Consider the following 22,750-nt stretch of genomic DNA (forward strand, 5'->3'; position numbering starts at 1 on the left):
TACAATCCATGTTGGCCTTGGATTTGATCCCTTCATTTTTGTTTGCAGTGGTGTTGTATGAATCCAAGAAGTGATGACACTATCAGCGGGCTTTTCCAATCTACCACATTGCGATATTATAAGTATCAATATCTTCTAACTTCATTAACTTTCATTAATATTTTTTTGTAATTGATGAATGGTTGTAATTTCATTGATCAAGAGGTGGCAAATATAGTTCCATTAACTTTCATTTCTTTTCTTTGGAACAAGACTTTTTCAAGTCTAGACCCGATTGGAGGAATAAAATTCTTTAGTCAAATTATCTGTGCATTGGAAAGAATTTCCACCCTCGTGTGGAACAAGTAATTATCCACCCTACCCCACTATGTGGGACACATTGAGATTTCAGCTGAATTGGAAAACTTCACGCCATTAACTTGCTACCCAAGTCGTCTTTGATTGTTTTCAGGAATAGAAGGGTTGCAGTGGCATCGCAATAAATTCGGAGAAGCTCTACTTGGAACATCAAAGTCCTCATTTCAACGTTATAAACAGCTTGAATTCAACTCGCTAAAGGAACTTTTATGTCACCTCTGGCCTTCTAAACAGTCCTCTGCTGTGTCTTTCTTTGACTTTCTCAACTCAGGTGATTTGTCTTGACGCATGCTGCAAAATTCTGAGAGTCAGAGGTCAAGATCTCTTAGGGAAAGCCGTGCGGAGCCTTCGATCGGTTACGTGCTGCCCTAGCTTGGACTTGCCGAAAAGAGAGGGAAATCCGATATTTTTCTAAACAAGAAGGCCTCAGCTAATCAAGTCTCAAGGGCCTGTCTTCATTCTATTGACAGATTGGTTCAGCTTATGTAATGAAGAACAACTTCTTATGTTTTTTTTCGTTAAAGTTAATCATATTGCAGAACTAACTAGTAGTTGATGTGTTCTTTCAAACTTCTATATCTTGTTCTTTCCTTTTTCCTCTCCCATTCGTCTGCATTTCTTTCTTATTTTTTCAATAGGATTTAGGCGGCTTAGGCCTTCTTTTCAAAATTTATAGGCGTAAGTCTCCAGAGTCCAGCACTGGCATGGACTTTTAAGGGCCTTCCCATTATGTTGCCATGACGTTGTTGGAATATAGAAAACAATGCTGGCCTATTCCATTAAAGCTTCAATAATAAATGCTACTCACCTAAATACATGCCTCATAATGACTGAGACATTCCAACCATTGAAGGTTTACTTAATTAGGACTCTCTCTTGCAGCTGCGGTAGCTTCCAGTTATGAGGATGCCATGATGGAATTCATTTGTTCAGATCTGATAGGGTCAATAGCAAGAACCGGTCAGTCCCGCTTACCAGTAAATAGTCGTATAATTGATCAAGCTTTTTCTTCTTGCTTGTCTCAAAATCTACCATGCGTGATGCACGTAGTCTATGTTCCAATCCAAATATTGGAAGAAAAAAAAGGACTGGGGATCCGTATTAGAGTAGGCCGAGTCTTATCTCTTGTTTTCATACTTTTTCATTCGTATCTTCATAACTTGATATGTAGTTAATGAGGTGATGTCAATCAGTTTATGTAATAGTGGTCGTGATTAGGCAACAGTGAAACAAACCTCTTAACATGAACTCCATAGATAGCCTCATAGATTCTGTGGGCCACCTCTCATTCACACAGCATGTTGCTTAGCCTGACATCTTGTTGGCATAACTCGCAATGAATTAATCAACCAACCCCATAAACTCCGAACTAACCTCTTCAAGTCGCACCAATCCTCGATTCCCACAAACCAGCAGGAACTTTTTTCAATGATTCATAATGCCTTATTAATGACTACCCAATCATTCATCTGAGAGTTTCTAACCAACGAGTGAAAAATACTTTCACCATTATAACTTATCTTTGTAATGAACCTACGGGAAAGTCCAAATGGAGGCTTAGACAATCAAAGTTTGGTTCCAAAAATGGCTCTAGTACTTTATCTGATGTTTAAATGAGAGAAAGCGATCGATATCTTGCAAGTCTAAGGAACCTGAAGTTAGGAGAATGAAAATTACCAGGAAAGACACAAGGCGGCTTGAATTAAGTTTATATGAAGGCCTCAGCGTTCTTTGACAAAGAAGCCATAGAGGACCGACCATTAACTCAGCTCTAAAGTTTGGAGGAATCGAAAAGAATCAAATCAAGTAACCTTAGAGCTGCAGGTAAACATTAAAAATATGTTAAAATTGAATTCTATACAGGAGAGATTCATATCTGGATTTTCTGCATTTTTCAATATTTGATGCAATGGGAGGGAGGGAGAAAATAAAAGGAGAGAGCATGAGTGAGGAAGGGCAGTGGTAAGAATGGACAAAAGGAAAGCCAAAACCCACATAGTCCCTCCATTCTTATTTTAAACCAAGTCAACCAAAAAAATGGTCCACCATTGATGCATGATCAGTCTATCAAAAATCCAGTCAAATGGCAGTTCTTCTCTCTTTTTACACTAATTAACCAGATGATACATAGGATAAGGCCTTATGCTAAGTGCTAAGTCATTATATAATAATGTGTGCTATCTATCCATCAGGAAATATAATAAAAAACATCAATTAAGCTGAACCTAAATCAAGAGCTCCATGTATGTCATTACTCACTAGTTTTTGAAATTAGTGGGAGTCAATTCAAATGAAGCCCACTCTCACCAGCACAACCATCTAACAATTGAATGTTCCCTTTAGATGAAAATGGTCCAAATCTGACCAAGTTGGGATGCAAAATGAAACATCCTTTCATTAATGATTATCCATTCTCTATCATCATCATCATCCCTCTTTGAATGCATCTTGTGTCTAGAAAAGTAATATCTTCAATTTTATATATTTATGGTCTATATGGATCAAATTTTATATTGTGTAGTCTAAGTCATCAAGCCAGCATTAATGAAAATTTTAGATATCTTTAATTTAGACCTGCCCATTTTCATCCCTACTCAATACAAAAACATTTTTCTAAATGGTAGAAGCATACTTTTCTATTTAAAATGAAAGCTTAGAGACGCCCTCATGTACCTTCAAAGCCAAAAAAGGAAAAAGAGTCATTCTTGATATATCTTCTACCTATGATGAAATATAATTGAAAACCCCCTATGAGCACAAATTAAATCAAGAGATTTATATATGCTATTTCTCACTGCTGTCTAAAATCATTGGCCATATATTTTAAATTAGTCCGCTCTCATTGGCATAACCATCTGATAAATGAATTGTACAAAAACATTTATATATATATATATATATATATATATATACACACTTAGAAATATTACTATGAGGCCACATAATTCTAAAATTTCCAACTTCCAAGAGGATTTGTTAACTTGAGTTTCAATAGTCTTGGCATTTAAATGTTCCTTCTAGATGGAAAAGGTTCAAATCCTATCCACACGTAATCCTACACGAAATATCCACTCAATGCTTTTTCATTGCCTACTGCCATCTTAAACCTTTTTTAAACACATTTGAGATGAGAGGTTAACGGACGGGTCTATGGATCAAATTTTATATCATCCAGACTATGTCATTACGAGAACCCATGCCCGCATGGGTTTAGTTCACATAGTTATATGTTGGAAAAATCTTGATTACTTATACAAAGTCAAAGAATCCAAATAATAGCTTTTAGCTAACCTATTTAGACAAGGTTATGTATTGTCACAACTATCAATTTAGCTCTAATGAAAATTTAAGATATCTTTTATTTGCACCTTATTCATGTACATCTCTATTTGAAACACAATGATATTTTTTGAAACATGCTTTTTCAGTCTTTTGTTCACTACAAAACCTCAGGAAAGCACCTTTGGGAGCCTCTCCAAAGCCAACATCAAAAGAAGGGTCATGCTAGATTATTCTAGACTGGTAATCCCTCCATAATCCTTGCCATAAGCACCATGTTAGCTCCATTGAATGGTAACAGTTCACATTTTTTGAATCTTCATTCCACTAGGAAATCATCTTAGTATCGACCTTGGCAACGATTTTTTCTGTCTCCTAAAAATACGAAAGCATTGACTCGTTTAGGCTTCATGTAACATGGAATAAAAATCATCATGGTATTATGGATAAGATAGAAGTGTAAAGAATGACCAAGTATAAGAACAATACCTTTCCAACATCCCACTGCCCTAAGGTCTCGTCTAGTTTAACTAGTCCGTGAAAGCTATACTCTATACCTTTTACAAATATTGAAGAGACTTAATACTAAAAGAAAATAGGGAAATAGGGAGGAGAGGGTGCCCACTCCCATCTAAAGGATCTAAATCCTCTGGCAGAAGACAAATTCCCTATCCATGTTTAAAAGGAAATTTAGGGTAACGAGATATGTAGAATATTGAGAAAATTTGCAAGATTGTTTGAAACACTTGATGTCAAGTTTATGCGAGACTACAAGTGACTCATTCTCCAAATCATAGTTGTTGGTGTTCAAAGAAAATTTAGTTAGAGAAAACGAATCAGAAATCAAAGAAAATAATATAGATATAACCAAAAATTTTAAAAAGTCATTTAAAGAAAATAAGAAATAATGCAAACTATTGTTATATTTGGTTGTTTTAATTTTCGAAATCATTGGCTTGTCTATTATCTTTTGGGAATTTCAGATTTTTTAGAAGTTATTTTGGTTTATAAAATGTGAAAACTAAAAAAAATAAAAATAATAAGAAGGGGAAATCTTGAAAAATCTACTCAACTAAACTAAGCTTTAGTCCCTAATGAGTTGGGGTTGGCTAAAGTATACTTGAATTAAAAATTTATAGTCCCATGGTATGAGGAGTGATGTTACAAATTTTTATTGTAAAACTAGACACTGATCAGTAGTGATCAAAGCATAACCTATAATTACAAAAAAAAAGAAATACTCACTGAGTATTATGATTGTGGCATACATCCAAACTCCAAATGCATCCTTAAATATCCATTGGAGAGGCAACATTATTAATCAATAGGAATGTTAACTCCAAACAAAAGATAGGACCATTAGTCTATAATTTATGAGCTTTTGAGTAAGTCATATCTTTCCTCAAAAGAAAAATCTCATAAATATCTCCATTCACAAATCACAAAATTCATGAATCATTGAATTACTCTTGATTAATATAATTTTAGAATTTTTCAATAATTCATGAGATATTGTTACGATGCTCCTACTCAGTGGTGCCAAAGAACAAGATGTTTTTAAGCTATTTTACTCAAAAAAAGAATTTTTTTAAGCTATGCCAAGTAGGGGAGTCTTAATTTTAGTTTCCGTGCGATAGCTAGTTATTCATGTCCAGGCTAATAAAAAAAACACTGGCATATATAACTCAAAAATGGGTTTATGAGTGTGCTACAAGATATTTCATAGATTTGGCTCTACCACCATTTATCTTCATTGGATTTTGAAAAACAACACCGTGAGGGAGAGTAGTTTGATCGAAGTCTAGGGCCTTGAATATCTAAGTACATGTTTACTTGGGGAAGCCTCACTTTTTTCTTTTGTTTTATTTTTTTGGCTTACAAACTTAAGGTGTTTAGAGCGACCATAGTATAGTTTTACTAGCTCAATTAGCATATAATAAAATAGTAGGACAATTGTGTTGGAAAAACCAACTTGCAAGCCCAATGGAGAAATCTAGTATTGCTATCCTAGATTTGCTTATCCCATTTGTTTATAAAGTTTGGTAAATCTATAAAGAATATGCAGCCCTAGTTAAAGTAAATGTTTATGCTCTTAAAACTCATTTACGATTCGCCTATCTTTTGTCATTGTTGACAATGCCTGAGACACCAAGCTAAGCCCAAGTGTACGTGGGTACCTTCCTTTATAGAATTCAATGTTTTAATTTCTTCAGGATGCTCAAATATAAAAAATCACATATTGAGTTGATATATTTTTTTATCGAATAATCGATCTTTTGTGATTTCGAAGCACCTTAATGGACTATATCGTGCCCACATTTTAGTGAAGCGAATATACATGTACCATGGATCCCTCTTGAAATAGTTATTCCTCGTGATAACAAAATTATATAGCAGTCCTTGTCCAGTTCAATTCTACGCTAGGTCTTCTTGAAATAATATGGCAGCATTATTAGCGGTTGGCGCACAAAATCATAGTAACACTGTTCAACCTACCGACATTAGTACTTGAATTTTAATAAAAGGAAAGTGTTTCAGTTGAAACAACTAAAATGATAAATTATTGTTTGTTCACATAATGGCCGTCATGATGGATTTATGGTTAAATAGAGCAACTTCTTTTAAAATCCTATTACGTCTACATCATTATGGTGAGCTTAGAAACCATCTAAATTAGCTGTTTGTAACATCAAGACAACAAGTATTTCAAACCTCGAAATATTTTCACCAAACTTGGACCATTTTGTATAAAACAAACAGTGGAGAAGGCCTTCACATCTCAACGTAAGAAATTTGAAACTTATCATTTCAAACCTGGTCTCAGTGTCTCAATCATCACGTTACGTCTGAAAGCACTACAATAGATAGAGACCCGTTCTCGTTTGAAGGTTGGCCAACTCGTTATTAAGAGGTGTCAGAAATAATAATTAGTCAGCGTTACGTGTCAACGTTCATTAAGTTGAAAATACGTGGAACGTAGAAATTCGACAAACTTCATACAACATAACATAGTTCCGGATCTCCGTTGGAGATACAATTAATCCAATGGCATGGTGAATCTTTTACACTGAACCACGGGTATCATCCGAGATCAACCTACCTGACTTCCTTTGCGGACTTTAGGCAGACTTTGAGGACCGCCACGGCTATTTATTGGGCTATACCCCTGCAGGTCTTGCACAGCTGAAACTCTCATGGCTTCTCCCCCCAGTGTGCCAAGATGGACTCCAAGCCCAACAAGGCATCTCCGCCTTCCGGCAGCGGAGGAGGATGACATAGAGATGCATGGCTTCAGGACCGGCGTCGATGCGCCGGGAAGCATCGACAGGTCATTCCCTTTCAGCGGTAAATTTGGCCCTCCATCACCTGAGCACCCTCGCTTCCACCGCAGCAGCCAAGAAGAGTTCGACGGCTTGCCGGAAGTGGAGGAGGTGAAGGTGTCGTTCGAAGAGAAGGTGCCGGTTCGGTGCATGGTAGGCCATGAGGGCCTCGGGAGCAACCGGAAAGATCGTGGTGTCTTCCTCACCTGGGAAGATCTCTGGGTCTCGGCATCGGATGGCAAAGGCGGGCGCGTACCGATCCTCTGCGGGCTTAATGGTTATGCAAAGCCCGGTGAGATCTTGGCCATCATGGGACCTTCTGGTTGCGGCAAGTCTACCCTCCTAGACACCCTTGCAGGTGATCATACAGATAATGCCATGTTGTTATCTACACCATGAATTGTTTTCACTCTTGTCCTGACGTCGTTGTTGTTAAATCTTGTTGATACATAGAGAGATTAGGATCGAACGTGAGTCAAAGTGGAGAAATTTTAGTTAATGGCCGGAAACAGAAACTCGCATTTGGGACATCAGTAATGAAAGCTTATTCTTTCATCAAATTAATCCTTTCTTTCTTTTGTTTGCTAGATCTTGTTGATATATATGTAAATCTTCCCTCAGGCTTATGTGACTCAAGACGACGTACTGATGACAACGCTCACCGTCGGAGAAGCTGTGTGCTACTCGGCACAGCTCCAGCTGCCGGACTCCATGTCAAGGGCCGAGAAGAGAGAGAGGGCGGAGGCGACGATCTGGGAGATGGGCTTGGGAGGTGCCATGAATACAAGGATAGGGGGATGGGCTTCCAAGGGCATCAGTGGTGGTCAGAAGAGGAGGGTGAGCATCTGCATGGAGATTCTGACCCGGCCTGAGCTCCTCTTCCTCGACGAGCCGACAAGCGGGCTCGACAGCGCTGCGTCGTACCATGTCATGGATAGGATAGCTTGGCTTGCCCGCCGGGAGGGGATGACGGTCGTCGCGGCCATCCACCAGCCGAGCAGTGAAGTGTTTGAGCTCTTCCATGGCCTTTGCCTCCTGGCTTACGGCAGGACAGTGTATTTTGGACCAGCTTCAGCGACCAGCGAGGTAGGTATCCAGGTCATGCTAAGAATCTTGAGCCTCCACCGGCTTAGCAAAGAAAAATGAGGTTAAGTGAGAGAAAGACCACCACCTTTTTCAAAGCAAGGAGCTTCTTGCATGCTTTTTTTCCCATGGCCAGTTGAATAATGCGTCATTTTATAAGATTTGATATGGTTCTGTCTAATCTTTTCTCGTGATCTTCAACTTCATGACGTTTCGGAGCTTATGAGTAACAAGTATCAACAACCAAAATAATTAAAAAAAAAAAACTAGATTGTGTCTATCATGATTTTAAATGGCGGTAGGTGTCCCGATGTTAGGAACCGTCCCAAGTATCGAGACGGAATGAGTCGCCAAATGGACTAAGATAGAATAGGACAACCGAATAGGACATCCTGTTTCATTAAAAAATTAAGATAACCCTGCCTATGATATTTAGTATATTGATATTCACGCGAGTGTATTCATATATTAGTAAACTATAAATAAAATAATGAAAGTAATCCATGATTCAATAAATCATAATAAGGTCAGAACTAGAAAGGACAAAGTAGTTATCCCTTTATTTTCTGTAATAGTCTATGGCAGCATACGGTTGTGCATAGCATAAAACAAATCGTGTAACTTCCCCATAATTGTTTGTAAAATTTTTGTGGTCAGATGGATATATACAAGTAAATATGTACTAGTAACATAAAAAACTATATACATATATACGTATGCACGTACGTAGGTATCTCTTTGTCAAGGATAAACTTGTTATCTGTTTGACATGCTTGCGTATGATCCCAATTTATGGAATCACTTAAAAAACTAAGTATATGGAAGTAATTTAGACGATGATAAGAAGAGGAAATTTTGTATTTTTACATAGATTTAGATTTGAGTAGTTGTTCAGTGTTTTTGCACTCTCTTTTTTCTCCAGTTCTTTGCGTTGAATGGCTTCCCCTGTCCGCCTCTTCGAAATCCTTCAGACCATTACCTCAGGACAATCAACAAAGACTTCGACAAGGTGGGCAGCATCCCTTCCTACAGCCTTCGATTTTTAAAATAATCTCTAGTTGAAGCCCTGGTAAAATTTCAACAACGTTTTTATGATGCCTTCCAATAGGATATTGAAGAAGGCCCTGAGGTTAAGCCAATGACCACTGCTGAAGCAATTGAGACTCTGGTGAAATCCTACAAGTCCTCCACTATTTCACAGCAAGTAGTTCAACAAATTGCAGAGATACGTCTGATGGTAATTACACTGTTGAATTAGTAATTTCATGTTGCTGTGTCATTCAAAAGTATCTCATAGCACAAGCCTCTGTGATTTCTTCAGAAAATATCTCGAGCTCATGTTCTAATTTTGCTTTTATTACCTTTTATGAGAAGGGTGGAGCTCTGGTGAAGAAGGGAAATCAAGCTAGCTTCTTAACTCAGTCCATTGTCCTTACCAGAAGGTCCTTTGTGAACATGTATAGAGACTTGGGCTACTACTGGCTGCGATTTGCTATTTATATCGCACTTTGCCTCTGTGTAGGCACCATATATCATGATGTTGGGCATTCTTATGGTTCAATTCAGGTATGTTAGCGACTTCCTTTGCAAACTAAAAGGCCATTTCAGTGCATTTTTGCATGTAATATCATGAAATTCTGGTTTTCAAATTTCCAGGCCAGAGGTTCTATGCTCATGTTCACAGCTGCATTCCTGACTTTTATGGCAATAGGGGGATTTCCATCTTTTGTGGAGGACATGAAGGTTAGTTGCTGTCTATCTAGATAAACGTATGCATCTGAATGAATGATGATTCCATAGTTTATTGTGCAAATAAATAAGCTATATATATATATGTAGGCAAGCACATATTATGTACTAACAGTGCTGACTAATCAACCTTTTACTCACACCTGCGACAAATGATTTGGCTCTTAATCATATATTGTAATGATATAAGAACTATTCTAATTACTCATTTGTCATTGTTTTTTCATTTAACTATGCATGAAAAAATATGTTCGGGTCCCGCATGCTTAATGAGTTTTTTCGATTCTAATGTCTTTTTGCAGTCATACTTAATATGCACAGTATGATCTTAAGCCATAAATACAAATCGTTGGTGTAAATTGTATTATGGTCTGCTTCTTTGTTGTTCCAATCTCATTTACATCCAAGTGCATGCTCAACATGAAAATAAGAGTTTTTAAGATAACTCTAGTGCTGTATTCAAACTCTTCTTGTGCTTCCTCTGTCTTATAACCTCAGCAATAATCATAGATTATCACTGCTAATTTTATTATTATTAATTTTCAAAATATTATCACATCATGTGGATCTTTGGGTCCGATATTTAGATCACTTCGATGCTACAAAAGATGCTATAATTATGGATTGATGGTGTTACTTTTTTATGATTTGGTTCTTCATTGCTACAAGAACAAGATACCAACTTTTCTCCGTATTGGCCATTTTTATTCTCCAGATCTTTGGACGAGAAAGACTGAATGGGCACTATGGTGTCACTTCATTCGTGATCGCCAATACTCTTTCTGCTACTCCATACTTGGCTCTCATCTCTGTAGCACCAGGGGCCATGGCCTACTACCTAGTTGGCCTTCAGAAGGGAATAGATCACTTTGCCTACTTTGCTCTGGTGCTATTCATGTGCATGATGCTAGTCGAGGGCTTGATGATGATTGTTGCAAGCATCGTCCCAGATTTCCTGATGGGCATTATAACCGGGGCTGGAATTCAGGGAGTGATGATGCTGAATGGCGGCTTCTTCCGGTTGCCCGACGATCTCCCGAAGCCGGTGTGGCGCTATCCGATGTACTATGTTGCCTTCCATACGTATGCTAACCAAGGCTTCTACAAGAACGAGTTCTTGGGTCTGACCTTCCCCAACGACCAAGCAGGAGGGCCTCCCACCATTAGTGGCGAAGAGATTCTGAGAGATATTTGGCAAGTTGAAATGAGCTACTCCAAGTGGGTTAATCTCGCTATCTTATTCGGTATGGTTATTCTATATCGGGTCTTGTTCTTGGTGATTGTAAAGATCACTGAGAAGGTTAAGCCCATGATTAAAGCCCTACTGGTTAAGCCTCCAGAGAAATCCACCCATGTTATGGAGCTACCGCCCGCTGGTCCGCGCACCATGAGTACCAAAGGCTGAAATAGTTGGTTGTTTTCTTATATAATTACGTTGAATGTCTTCATACCTCATGAGAGGGAAAGTATGTATCAGGCAGTGTGCAACAAATTCTAGTACAATTATGGTTTGCATTAAACTCTTGTATCGAAAATTTACGCTGTAGTAAATTAAGGAAGTTTTTATGAATGGATGGATTCACATACAAGAACCGGCAGCTCTTATGAATTATGCATATACAAGAACACAGCTTGCTTCATTCAAGGATAACTCGTAGCAGGCATTAATCATGGAAGGAATAATCAAAATCTCAAAATTTATAGTTCTGAGCAGCACTCTTAACAATTTTTCGAACAATCAAAACCTCATGCGCATGAGTTGTCAGTTCTAGTGTCTCTCATTTCATACTTTGATTTATAGAATGCCCCATTCTTTTTTTCTTTATCCTTTTTTTAAGACATAGAGTTGCACCATTTGCTGATGCTTCTCATAAATGTTTCAGTCCAACAATTGGCTAGATTTTTTTTTTTTTCTTGTGGGGTAGAAATTGATTAGGTAATTGGTCGAAAAATTTTAGATCTTACTCCCCAGGGACATGAGCTTAGATTGAAATTACAAAGGCAGACCTGAAACAGGCCTTTTAGTGGTCATAACAAGCTCCTCTGATCGACTCATATAACAACCGGTCATCAGTTTCAACGATCTAAACATAAGAAAATCACAGGATACCAACCAGTGTTTGAATTTGAACTAGTTTAGTTGGTGAAATTTTGACCAAATCTGTCAAGCCTTCTTTATTGTTTACAAGTACCTACGTGGGATACCGTGTGTTCAGCCATCCAGCAAAAGTCACCATGTTGGGGGCCAACCAAGCTCAGAACTTCAAAACCTCTCTGAAACAAAGCAACTCTAAACTCCACAAAGCTGTGCAGGAAATTGCCAGGGGAAGCCATCAATTCACTTCACTGGAGGTAATGAAATGATTATGAATGGTTATAAAAGAATGAAAGAAGACAGAAATCTCCAATAAGACATCCGGAGCAAACAGGGAAACTAGAGGAGGAATGATGGGAAACAGGGTTCAGCTCCTCTCCAAGAATCTTGACATCCTATCTCTAGTTCCCTTCCTTGTTCTTGCAAGTTCCAATAATTCTCTATCTATTGCGCTGATGCCTTCTTGGACAGTTGCTTCAAACTTTAGCCACTGATATCACTCCCTAAGGAGTTTGGCTACGTTTGGAATCGGGATAAAAGGCGTTTAGCCACACTTTATATCCTGTATAAACTTACCAAACACCATTATTGGACTTTGTTCAATCCTTTTTCTCCAAAAACAAGGAAAATAAAAATTGTCAAACACTGAATTTTCGTGTCAAGATAAGTTATACCCAACAATTTCGTAAATACCTAGTATTCCAATTGAACCATGTTTAACTTGTACCAAAAGGTACCATGGTGCAAGCTTAAATCAAGTTTAACTTGGTTTTCATCCCTGCATTATGAAGTTAAATGACCCATTTATCCCTCCTATAATAATATTAATACATAATAACACGATACTAAGTATTATATCATATTATCAGTCATATCGTAGTAAAGTATCTTATTATTATTATTATATAATAATATAGTATATTTATGATATTCTTATCAATATATTGTAGTCTATATGACATAATATTATATAATAAAAAATAGGGATTGGAAGGGCCAACTTATTTAACTTCATAAAATCTAATCTTTTCCTCCATTTATCCTTAAATAATATACAAATAATATTAATTATCCTTGCTCGCCATCCGAATATAAAAAATCAGAAAAGTGCAATCACTGGTCTAGATTCCCACCAAACCTCGTATAAACTAAACCACCTGGTATAACCTTTTTTTATCCTCAAAAAATCTATGTTGGTTTCAAACAAAGTACTGTCCTTAATTAAAGCTTCTTCCAAACAGGTCTCAAGAAAAATTTATTAGGTTAGAACATGAATAGTATAGGAAGACACTGAAGCATAAAAACTGTACTATCTTTTTTGTTATAATAGGATCTATGGTGTTATGAGTCAGTTTCAAACAAACTTAATTCAGACGAACATCAGTTTCAGATTTTGATGCTAGGTGAAATGAAAAAATGCTGCAGTTTCAGGTTTAAACTTGTAGCTCAACCATGAAACCTTGATATCATGTTATCCATTTCCTGTTACTACCTGGATTAATAGCCAAAATTTTATGTTGATTTAACGTGATACACGCACTGCTAAAATTGTTAGCTGTCATCTTGATCCTTTTAACATTTTCTCTGCCCATATTACTGCAGGTGGATCATGCATGCACCCCAGAAGAAGTACAGCAGCATTTCCAATCTTGTGGAACAGTAAACAGGGTAAAAATTCTAACTGACAAGTTTGGCCAGCCCATAGGCTTTGCTTATGTGGAATTTTTGGAAACTGAAGCTGTGCAAGAGGCTCTCCTGTTGAACGAATCTGAATTACATGGCCGCCAACTGAAGGTGCTATAGTGGCAGCAGCTTTCCCCTAGTTGAAATGATTATTGTGATCATTTGCCTTACATCTCTCTGGCCTTTAAATGGAGATGCTGCTTTGCAGGTATGTGCCAAACGTGCAAATATCCCTGGAATGAAGCAGTACCGGCCACCGTGATTCGATCCATACTTCGCCTACCGATGTAGGAGGCCATCTATGTTGATCTAGCAAGATGCTTAATAAAATATTTAAATTATATAAAAAAATATAATAATTGTAATAAAATAGTAGCAAGGAAATATCTGACATATGAGGTGTGAGAGGCACGCTAAGAGACGCACTGTCCTAAAGCTGTTGTTGCCTCCCCACGTGCAGGTATTGGCGGTCAACGACGGCTCTAAGATACAACCCAAACAGCTCATAGTGGACCTAATATACAGTGCACGTCTGTAGTAGACAGATTACCTAGTCTATATCGGGTTGCCCAAAACATAAAATAATATACGTAATTGTATAAGAGAGAATGGTAATAGGGAGAGACTATGAGAGCAAGAAGAAGACTTAGTGTGTTTTTCTTTTGTTTTTCTTTTTTGGTGCAAGAAATGGCTCCTATGTATAGGCTTTTTGTAACCCAACCATAATGGTTGAATACTTATGGCCTCATTAAGGCCATAATGAGAGGTAATAGAAAGTTTTGAAACTTCCAAATGAAATTTAAAACTCCTAGAGATTGCAACAATTCTTTTAAAATTTTGGTGGTTACAAATCTTTTTTAGTAACCCCTCTTCAAAACTTTAAAACACATTCAAATTCCAACAATATATGCAGCCATATTTTTACTCGCCGTATGGATATGGGTTAGTTACATGATCCTAGTTTTTAAGTGGGTAAGTTGATCCATGTTCAAGACCATCATTGACAAAACTCTGTTGCCTTTGTTGCAGGAAAGTTCCCAGATTCAGAAGGCCAGTGCGCTATAGACCTTACTACTAAATGATGAATAGGCCCATTAAGGTTATGTGATTATTATTCTATCATGAAGTTGGACGTTTGTCCCCAGAAGTGGCCTATGCAAGTGGCATCGCTCCACTGGATATCATTCCGTTTCTGCCTTTTATGAGTATAGGTGAATGATGAGGAGCTTACTCTGTCTCCTGTTTGTTTCATGCTATGATAGATTCTAATTAGATGCTATGACTTCACTTGTGTCTTCTCTGAAGATATAGTGTTCTGAAGTATGTTATAGTTATGCACTTGTGTTGGTTGGTCGACCAGCAATTTCAGCTCTGATGATTGCACTGTTGCAGTATTTTTGGCCCCGAATGTTTAATTCGTCTCCTTTTTAAAACCAAGTTGCAGCTCCTTGGGTTCTTTTATATCTCTTTTGCCTCTGTGGATTTGCTTATGATGGACTACACATTCTGTCTTTAAATGTATATGATGGACTTGTCTTGCCATCTTCTTTCCCTTGTGAATGAATTATCTTCGTTTGAAAAAGCGAGGCTTGAACCAGTAAGATACTATACATTCTGAACGATGCTTTCAACAATCTTCGTTTGATCTTTTTTTTCTTTAAGCCTCTTAAATTTTTATTTTGGATTTTTTTTCAAAATTTTTTTGTTGAAATATTATATTTTCAGAGAAAGGTCCATCAATCGACTCAACAATCCTCTTAAATATGATCATTTCAAAAATTACTGCTGAAAATTCAGACAATTAATGAAATTTTGTTTTACAAGCAAACTAAACTTTTAACTTGAAATGTAATCTGTAATTAGTCATTGCATCATATATAAATTTCAGAAGATTTATAACCTCTTCAGTATTTTCATAAATAATTGTTTAGCTGATTAAATTTAAAAATATAAATGATAACGAAAATTAAGTTTAGGTGAACGTGTTTTTAGATGGCTTTGTATGCGCATATAAAAAATAAACCCGGTTCTCTGGGTTAATTTGAAATTTATTTAATTTTGGGACTAGACTCGAGTGGAACCTGAGCATGCCTGCTCATTATTTTTGAAAATTTGGTAGCATGCGCATGTCTTTATTGCAAACATGATAGAAAATTTTATTCAAGAATTATATTTATATATAATTATTTTTCAGAGAAATAATTTTTAAAAACAAGCAAAATCTGAAAAAAAAAAAAAGAAATTAAGAAAGTAGGTTGAATGAACCAGACATTGCATCCAAAAACCATCCCCCCAAAAAAATTATTTGATTAGGTTAATTTTTGAAGCATAGGTTTTGGGTTTAGATCCAAAGCACCTAAAATTCAAGTATTTGCTTTGGATCCATGCTCTAAAGCATCAATCGAAGAATTACATCATAATTTAATAAATTTTTGACAACATGTCGCTTGAATTTAGGGATTTTTTGAGAGATTTATGCCTGGATTTGAGAAATTAAAAAAAAAATAAACAAAAGGAAAAAAAGTGGGAGCAAGGTTCTTAACTTATTAGAATGGTTTTTGAAGTTAAGTCTGTCCAACTCAAGGAACTACTTGAGATCCCAAGCTTGCAACTTCTTTCCCTTCCTCTTCTTACATTTCTGTCTGCAAAACCATAGGGAGAAAAACGATCAATGGCTCGGCCCCCCCCGAAAGGAGGCCTTCTTTGCCTTCCACCTAAGCTGCGCAGGAAAGGCCCAAAGCCAATCCCAGGGAACAGTAAAGCTTCATAGGGGTCTCAAGTACCAGTCCTGAACTGGTCGATTCAGGTACAAACTGACCATGGTTCGAACGGAAGCACTCAATTCGATTATTTGATAATCCTCAATTGAAGGGATTGCCAATTGTCCTTGAACACTTTCATGTTGGATTTGTTTAAAGTCCACGCTATGCAAGAACTACATGCAAAATGTTAATTAACAGTTTAAAGGACTCAGAAAGATGGCAGCCAAACAAAAGACCAGGCGTTGAATTCTCCAACAGAGAAATGTTGAAGAACACAATGGCTTTATAGACAGATAGCTCAACAAACTTAGCATCACGAAACTATATATAATACTGTAACAATATTGTAATCTATGCCACTGCATTATCCCATTTATAGCAACATCCTAGCAAAATCAGGCCGTTTGGATGCCTGGGTTTCTTGTCCTTGCAGTATCCCCTAGAAAATGAGTGTGGACTTGTGGTGAAGATGCTGTAAGATCCAGCAATTCCAAGACCAAGGAATTTCCTTATGTAATTTTTTTGAAGAAAAAAAAGTTTCTCATTCAAAGAAGATAGCGATTTTTTTTTTTTTTGGGGGAGGGGGGGGGGGGAAACAAAAATGGATATCTATGCAAAACCTCTGAATTTCTTCTTTTGAAAGATAATTTAGATCTTTTTTAATCAGCTTTTAGGTGGCCTGCATTGACTATTTATGTAGCTTTGGCTTCTCCCTGACACCCAGTTGTCTACCAAACACCAACCCCCAACTTGTGTCACACCAACTAATGATTTCTTAGTCCTTTTCTCCTAATTTATGAATGGATGTTTACCTACCCTCCAAGCTAGTTCGTCATTTGTAAGCTACTCTGGGACCAACATTGCCAAATGAGCTGGCTCAAGAGTCTCCTCCCAGCCTCCTCCTCCTTCTTCTTCTTCTTCTTCTTCTTCTTTTCTTTTTTTTTTCTTTTTTTTTTTTTTTTTGGTGGTGCAACAAGTGCTCGCACTGCTCTCGCATAAGCACAGCCAACTACATCACTATCAAAGCCTCTCTGCTTTTAGTGAATCGATCACACATCTGCTCTTCTCGATGCTCCAAATGCAAAATAATAAATAATATGCACCAGAAGGGGAAGTAGTACAGTACTAAATAGCATGGTTCAAACCAGATACCAAATGTTTAATTCTTGGTGAAGGAAATAAGAAAGTTATCTCAAATGAATGATAGCATAGGCTTCCTAACACGGAACCAAGTTTAATGCAGCCCTGAAAAGCTTAATCTACAAAATTTTATTTATCGTGGCAAGTGTAGACGGAGAACCATCTCTCACATGCCAACCAGGAGGATGCTTTGAGTTTCTTGCGGTAGAACAGGATATATATGATAATATGACACATGTGGCAATATATAACAGAAATGAGTAATTAATGGATGGCTATATTTCTTTACAATGGTGAGATGCAGAGGCAGGATGTCATGATTTTACTCAAAAAAAAAAAAAAGATTGTGACATCATTTGTCTAGCATCTTTTTGTGAAAAGCAAGTTGCCAATTGGATGCCTCAAAAATTTATTAAGTATATTGTGGTTTAAGAGAGAAAAGTCCCTGAGGCCTGAGCCCAAGGATCAAGCTATTTCTATTTGCGTATGTTTAAAACAAAAAAGAAGATGAAATCTCCAACTATTATGTTCCCTGTTACAATAATATATACATCAATATATAATCTAACAATATAGCCAATTTATATTCTTCCCTAGTTTTAACAGCATGTATAGGCATCGAGACGAATGGATAAAGAACTATATGCGTCGAGATTACCATATAAGTTGCAATGTAACCTGAGTTGTAAGAACTCAATTTTGCTTGTTTGGAAGGAAGATAATAATCAATTATCTTCATGAAGAAGACTAAGGAAGAGGCAATCAGTAATTCCAATAATAATAATTTATAAAGGAAACAGACAGTTACCAAAACCACAAAACCAGTGCAAGTGCGGAGAAGCATTTTACAAACGGAAGGGTTTGACAATCTCTCACTTCCCACCAAACATACAATCTATTATTGTCATCGACTGAGCCTTCTTCCCCCTTCCTTATCTCAAATACCAAACCCAATTGTTTTAGGTTTACATGAACACAGTACTTTTGAAAAAAATAATAAAAAAGAGCACATATAATTTGTAAGTTCATATTTAAATAATACGAGCTCAGATAGAGGAAAAGAATGGGGATCCTCTACACCAATCTCCTCCATTCAGAGCCCCATGGAGGGCAAGGAATCGACCTGATTGCGCTGGTTGAGGGACCGTGCTGCGATGATCCTTCGCTTTCTGAGCCGCTCGGCAATTATGAATGCCAGTTCAAGAGACTGGGAGGCATTGAGCCTTGGGTCACAGTGGGTGTGGTAGCGCGAGCTCAGGTCGTCGAAGGTGACGGTCCGGGATCCTCCGATGCACTCCGTCACATTTTGCCCGGTCATCTCCAGGTGCACTCCTCCGGGGTGGCTCCCTTCTTGTTCATGGACATCGAAGAATGCCCGCACCTCGGCCTATGATCAAGCATACCATGCGAGTATTGTTAATTCACAATAAAATTCTCGAGCAAATAGAATTGCATATCTTACATCTGGTACCCTTTCAAGTGAATGAATTAACAAGCTACAACAAGATATACATTGACTAGGTTAATGTTAGAAGATGCTTGTGGGAAGTTTCTCAGCTTTCAATACTTGGGGTCAGCCTAGAATATAGCACTGAGCAAATAATCAGTCAACAGACCCACCAAACCCCAATTAGACCAGTCTAGAATATCTCATGGAATAAACCAAACCACCAATCACACCCCTGAAAGCTATACCCTGTGCTTTTGACTGGCCACCTTCCACAGCTCCTCCCTACCCTCAACCACTCTAAGGAGCTGAAGTTTACCTCTAAAACAAAAACAAAAGGCACCTCTATTCTCACCAAATATGAAAGGCATTGCCTAACAACCGCACCACTTAGTCCAGCCTCTACAAGCCTTTTTCACAAGTGATTAAACCAGGGGCAACACCCATTGGCATTATTGATGTGGTAGGCCAGAACTGGTGATGTTCCACTACCATGTCCGATTGTACTAGACATCAACTAGTTCCATCTGTGGTCCATACAACCACAAGCACATGGCTAACCGGATTGAGGAGGGCAGGGAAGAGAAAGAGCTATAGTAGAAAATCATAGCTATATACCAGAATTGAATCGAAGGGACGAGTCTTGAGGCCACAGGGAGCCTTGATGGTGTTCCCGTGCATTGGGTCGCTGACCCAAGTGACTATCTGACCAGCTCTACGGACAGCCCGGATCAAATGGGGTAGCTTCACTCTCATGTTCTCAGCCCCCATCCTCGTGATCACGGTGATCCTTCCTGGCTTGTTCTGAGGGTTCAAAATCTCAATCAGCTTCACAAGTTCCTTTGGGTCCATCTTGTCGCTCACCTGAGTCAGCCGATCCATCAAAACAACAATTCAGTCTCCATATGGGCATGATAGAATTGAATTACATACTAATTAGGTCTCATTGGTAAAAAAATATCTCACCTTGATGCCAAGGGGATTGGCCACGCCTCGGAGGAACTCAACATGAGCACCATCAAGCTGGCGGGTGCGCTCGCCAACCCAGAGGAAGTGGGCAGAGCAATCATAGTAGAGGCCGGAGGTGGAGTCCTCGCGGGTGAGGGACTGCTCATAGGGAAGGAGGAGGCACTCGTGGGAGGTCCAAAACTCAGTCGTGGTCATGATAGGGTGGTCCACTGTGAGACCGGCGGCAGCCATGAACCCCAGAGCTTCATCCACCCGGTGGGCCAATTCCCTATACCTGTTGTTTCCCAAATGGGCATAACAACAAACACCATCACTATGTGAGCTTCAACCCGGCGTAATTCCAGCTCGGCCGTGTGAGAACCGAGCTGCTGCGCCAAATGCGTCAGATTGAGAACTTTTCTGAATATTTTTCTTTTCCCCATAAATATGGGGTATGAATCACAGAAAAAAAAATTATTAAAGAACATTCCTAAAGTTGCTTTTAACTGGGATGTTTTATTAAAAAATGGGAGAAATATCAAAGACAATAAGATCTAAAGCCAAAAAAATGCTGGTTCTGAAATAGAAAATTTGTGCAAAAAATATCTGCAATCTCTAATAAATTCTCGATTGATTGAACGAAAATTTAAAGAAGTTAAGCACGATATCAATTACAAATTTCTATTTTGCCCATGAATATCAGAAAAGTACAAGTTTTGATTCTTTTTTTGGGGAAAAAAGAGAGCAGAAAACCAGTCATATTTACACGATAAACAGGCCAAAAGAGATTGGATGCCACGGCGGTGGCGGAATTTGATCGAAAAGGACGTGTAGAATATAAACTTCTTCAATTAAAAAAGAGGAAACATGGAAAATTCCAAACTTCAATAAAAACAGCAAAAATAAGGAGAATTCAAACTTTTCAATACAAACATCAGAAATACATGGAAAAATTCAGTCTTTCTCAATAAAAAGAGGGGAAAACCAGCAAGCACGATAAAAGAAATCAATGGACAACGGACAACGGGATAGTTGGTACCTGTCGCCCTGCTCGCTGTGCTCGGTAAAGTCGAGGTTCCACTGGGTGACGCGCTGCATGGCGGCGTATCCACCGGTGGCGAAGGCCCGGAGGAGGTTGAGCGTCGCCGCCGCCTGGCAGTAGGCCCTGATCATCCTCTGCGGGTCCGGCATCCTCGACTTCTCGTTGAACGCGTCGCCATTGATGTTGTCACCCCTGTAGCTCGGCAGCTTCACCCCGTCCTTCTCCTCCAACGGCTCCGACCTCGGCTTCGCGAACTGTCCCGCCATCCTCCCCACCTAAATCGGTCCAAATCCACGCGATTAGCGCTAAATTTGAAGAGATCGGAAGTCTAGGGTTCGGATCTAGGATTTGGTTTACCTTGACGACGGGCATCTGGCCGCCGAACATGAGGACCACGCCCATCTGAAGGAGAATGCGGAAGGTGTCTCTGATGTTGTTGGCGTTGAACTCCTTGAAGCTCTCGGCGCAGTCGCCCCCTTGGAGGAGGAAGGCCTTTCCAACGGCGGCTTCGGCCAGGCGCTCCTCAAGGTGCCGGGCCTCGCCGGCGAAGACGATCGGCGGGAAGTTCTCGATCGTCTGGAGCACCGACTCCAGTTCCTCCTTGTTCGGGTATTCCGGCAGCTGCAGTGCCTTCTTTGTTCGCCAGCTGTCCACCGCCCATTTTGCCGGCCGCGCTGCCTGCGCCGGAGCCGCTACCTTCGGCTTGTCGGCGACGACGGGGTTCTTGGCGGGCTCCGCCGCGTGGACGGCGGAGATGGGCCGGGGGCAGTGCCGCGGCCCGGCCGCCCGGAGGAGGGACGGACACTGAAGTTGGTGCACGCCGCCGGCAGAGGAACGCGGGAGGAGGGATTTGGTGGAGATAGAGGAGGAGCCGTTGGCGAGGGCCATTTTGGGATCGAGGAAACTTTTCTCTTTCTGACCTTTTCGGGAACAAGAAAATGGAGAGCTATTTTTCCTAGAAAGAGAATAGCCCTGGGAAGAGACAGAGAGGGAATTTGGGGGGAATTTATAGCGCGGAGAGGGACGAGTCGCGCGCGGTAGCCGCGGGGTTGGTGAGCAGCGGGGTAGTTGCGGAAGGGCATTCTGGGATAAAAACTCAAAAATTTTGGGGTTGGTGAGAGTGGCGGGGTAGTTGAGAAAGGGCATTCTGGGAGTAAAAACACAAAAATTTTGTTTCCTATATTAGTTTTTTTTTGTCGAATTATTTTCTAGAGTTTTCGTGCGTACAAATAGCGTATCTTTGATAAGGCGAGAAGCATTTCTGCAAGGGTGAAATAAAAATAGACTTTAATTCTATCTCAGTACTTATTCCGCCTTAGATTACATTTGACACAATCCCGGATAAACCAAAAACTTTTCATGAGGGAATATTCTTCGGTTTATCCTCTGCTTGATTAGTGCAGGATCATTCAAATGACTCTATTTTAGCACATAATTGGGCTGCTGTTCATGTCATGAGGAAAGGAAAAAAGTTAGTTTTTGATAGTACTTACTAGCATCTATTTCTCTAATTGAAGGGATATTGAACCAAAAAATTTCTTTAATATGAATGATGGTTGCGTGGAGTGACGGAAAAAGGTTCAGTTAGGTTATGCGAGTTCTAGATCGAGATATTCTCATTTTCACATATTCATATTATTTTTAATTATTTTGCTTAATAAAGATTGGGCATAAGATTTCACCTGCTATTTCTTGCTGCAATCTAATATTTTGTGAAGAAAAACTGAATTTCGATGGAGACACCGGCACAACCTACTTTAGTATTGAGAGAACATTATGATTAATTTTAAAAATTGACTCCAATCAGAGTGAAATCCCCGACTAAATGTTATTTTGTTATACATA

General features: G+C 38.9%; 3 protein-coding genes across 3 annotated transcripts; 2 read left to right on the forward strand and 1 right to left on the reverse strand.

The window, feature by feature from the left end:
* The first annotated feature begins 6,785 nt into the window (after positions 1–6,785).
* LOC103707953 (ABC transporter G family member 1-like) lies at positions 6,786–11,358 on the forward strand. The gene is made up of 8 exons (XM_008792690.4): positions 6,786–7,314; positions 7,410–7,489; positions 7,578–8,042; positions 8,962–9,048; positions 9,148–9,276; positions 9,414–9,605; positions 9,696–9,782; positions 10,504–11,358. The coding sequence occupies exons 1-8, from the start codon at positions 6,831–6,833 to the stop codon at positions 11,191–11,193; spliced, it is 2,214 nt and encodes a 737-aa protein (XP_008790912.3). The 5' UTR covers positions 6,786–6,830; the 3' UTR covers positions 11,194–11,358.
* A 665-nt stretch (positions 11,359–12,023) lies between these two features.
* LOC103707979 (polyadenylate-binding protein 2) lies at positions 12,024–14,644 on the forward strand. Its single transcript, XM_008792717.1, is given in 5 exon segments — positions 12,024–12,140; positions 13,486–13,677; positions 13,775–13,863; positions 14,470–14,508; positions 14,596–14,644. Coding segments are annotated over 5 exon segments (486 nt in total).
* A 3,590-nt stretch (positions 14,645–18,234) lies between these two features.
* LOC103707951 (phospho-2-dehydro-3-deoxyheptonate aldolase 1, chloroplastic-like) lies at positions 18,235–21,884 on the reverse strand. The gene is made up of 5 exons (XM_008792689.4): positions 21,263–21,884; positions 20,903–21,180; positions 19,882–20,158; positions 19,534–19,779; positions 18,235–18,855 (listed from the first exon to the last, which is right to left on the reverse strand). The coding sequence occupies exons 1-5, from the start codon at positions 21,791–21,793 to the stop codon at positions 18,562–18,564; spliced, it is 1,626 nt and encodes a 541-aa protein (XP_008790911.1). The 5' UTR covers positions 21,794–21,884; the 3' UTR covers positions 18,235–18,561.
* Positions 21,885–22,750: the final 866 nt, after the last annotated feature.

This window comes from Phoenix dactylifera, chromosome 15, assembly GCF_009389715.1.
Source record: "Phoenix dactylifera cultivar Barhee BC4 chromosome 15, palm_55x_up_171113_PBpolish2nd_filt_p, whole genome shotgun sequence".
NCBI classification, from domain to species: domain Eukaryota; kingdom Viridiplantae; phylum Streptophyta; class Magnoliopsida; order Arecales; family Arecaceae; genus Phoenix; species Phoenix dactylifera.

Coding starts and splice junctions, on each gene's coding strand:
- LOC103707953 (XM_008792690.4), top strand. CDS start 6,831: ATGGCTTCTCCCCCCAGTGTGCCAAGATGGACTCCAAGCCCAACAAGG. Junction 7,490..7,577: donor AACTCGCATTTGGGACATCA/GTAATGAAAGCT, acceptor ATCTTCCCTCAG/GCTTATGTGACTCAAGACGA. Junction 9,277..9,413: donor TTGCAGAGATACGTCTGATG/GTAATTACACTG, acceptor TTTTATGAGAAG/GGTGGAGCTCTGGTGAAGAA.
- LOC103707951 (XM_008792689.4), bottom strand. CDS start 21,793: ATGGCCCTCGCCAACGGCTCCTCCTCTATCTCCACCAAATCCCTCCTC. Junction 20,159..20,902: donor CACAGCGAGCAGGGCGACAG/GTACCAACTATC, acceptor GGGAAACAACAG/GTATAGGGAATTGGCCCACC. Junction 18,856..19,533: donor GTCCCTTCGATTCAATTCTG/GTATATAGCTAT, acceptor GCTTGATCATAG/GCCGAGGTGCGGGCATTCTT.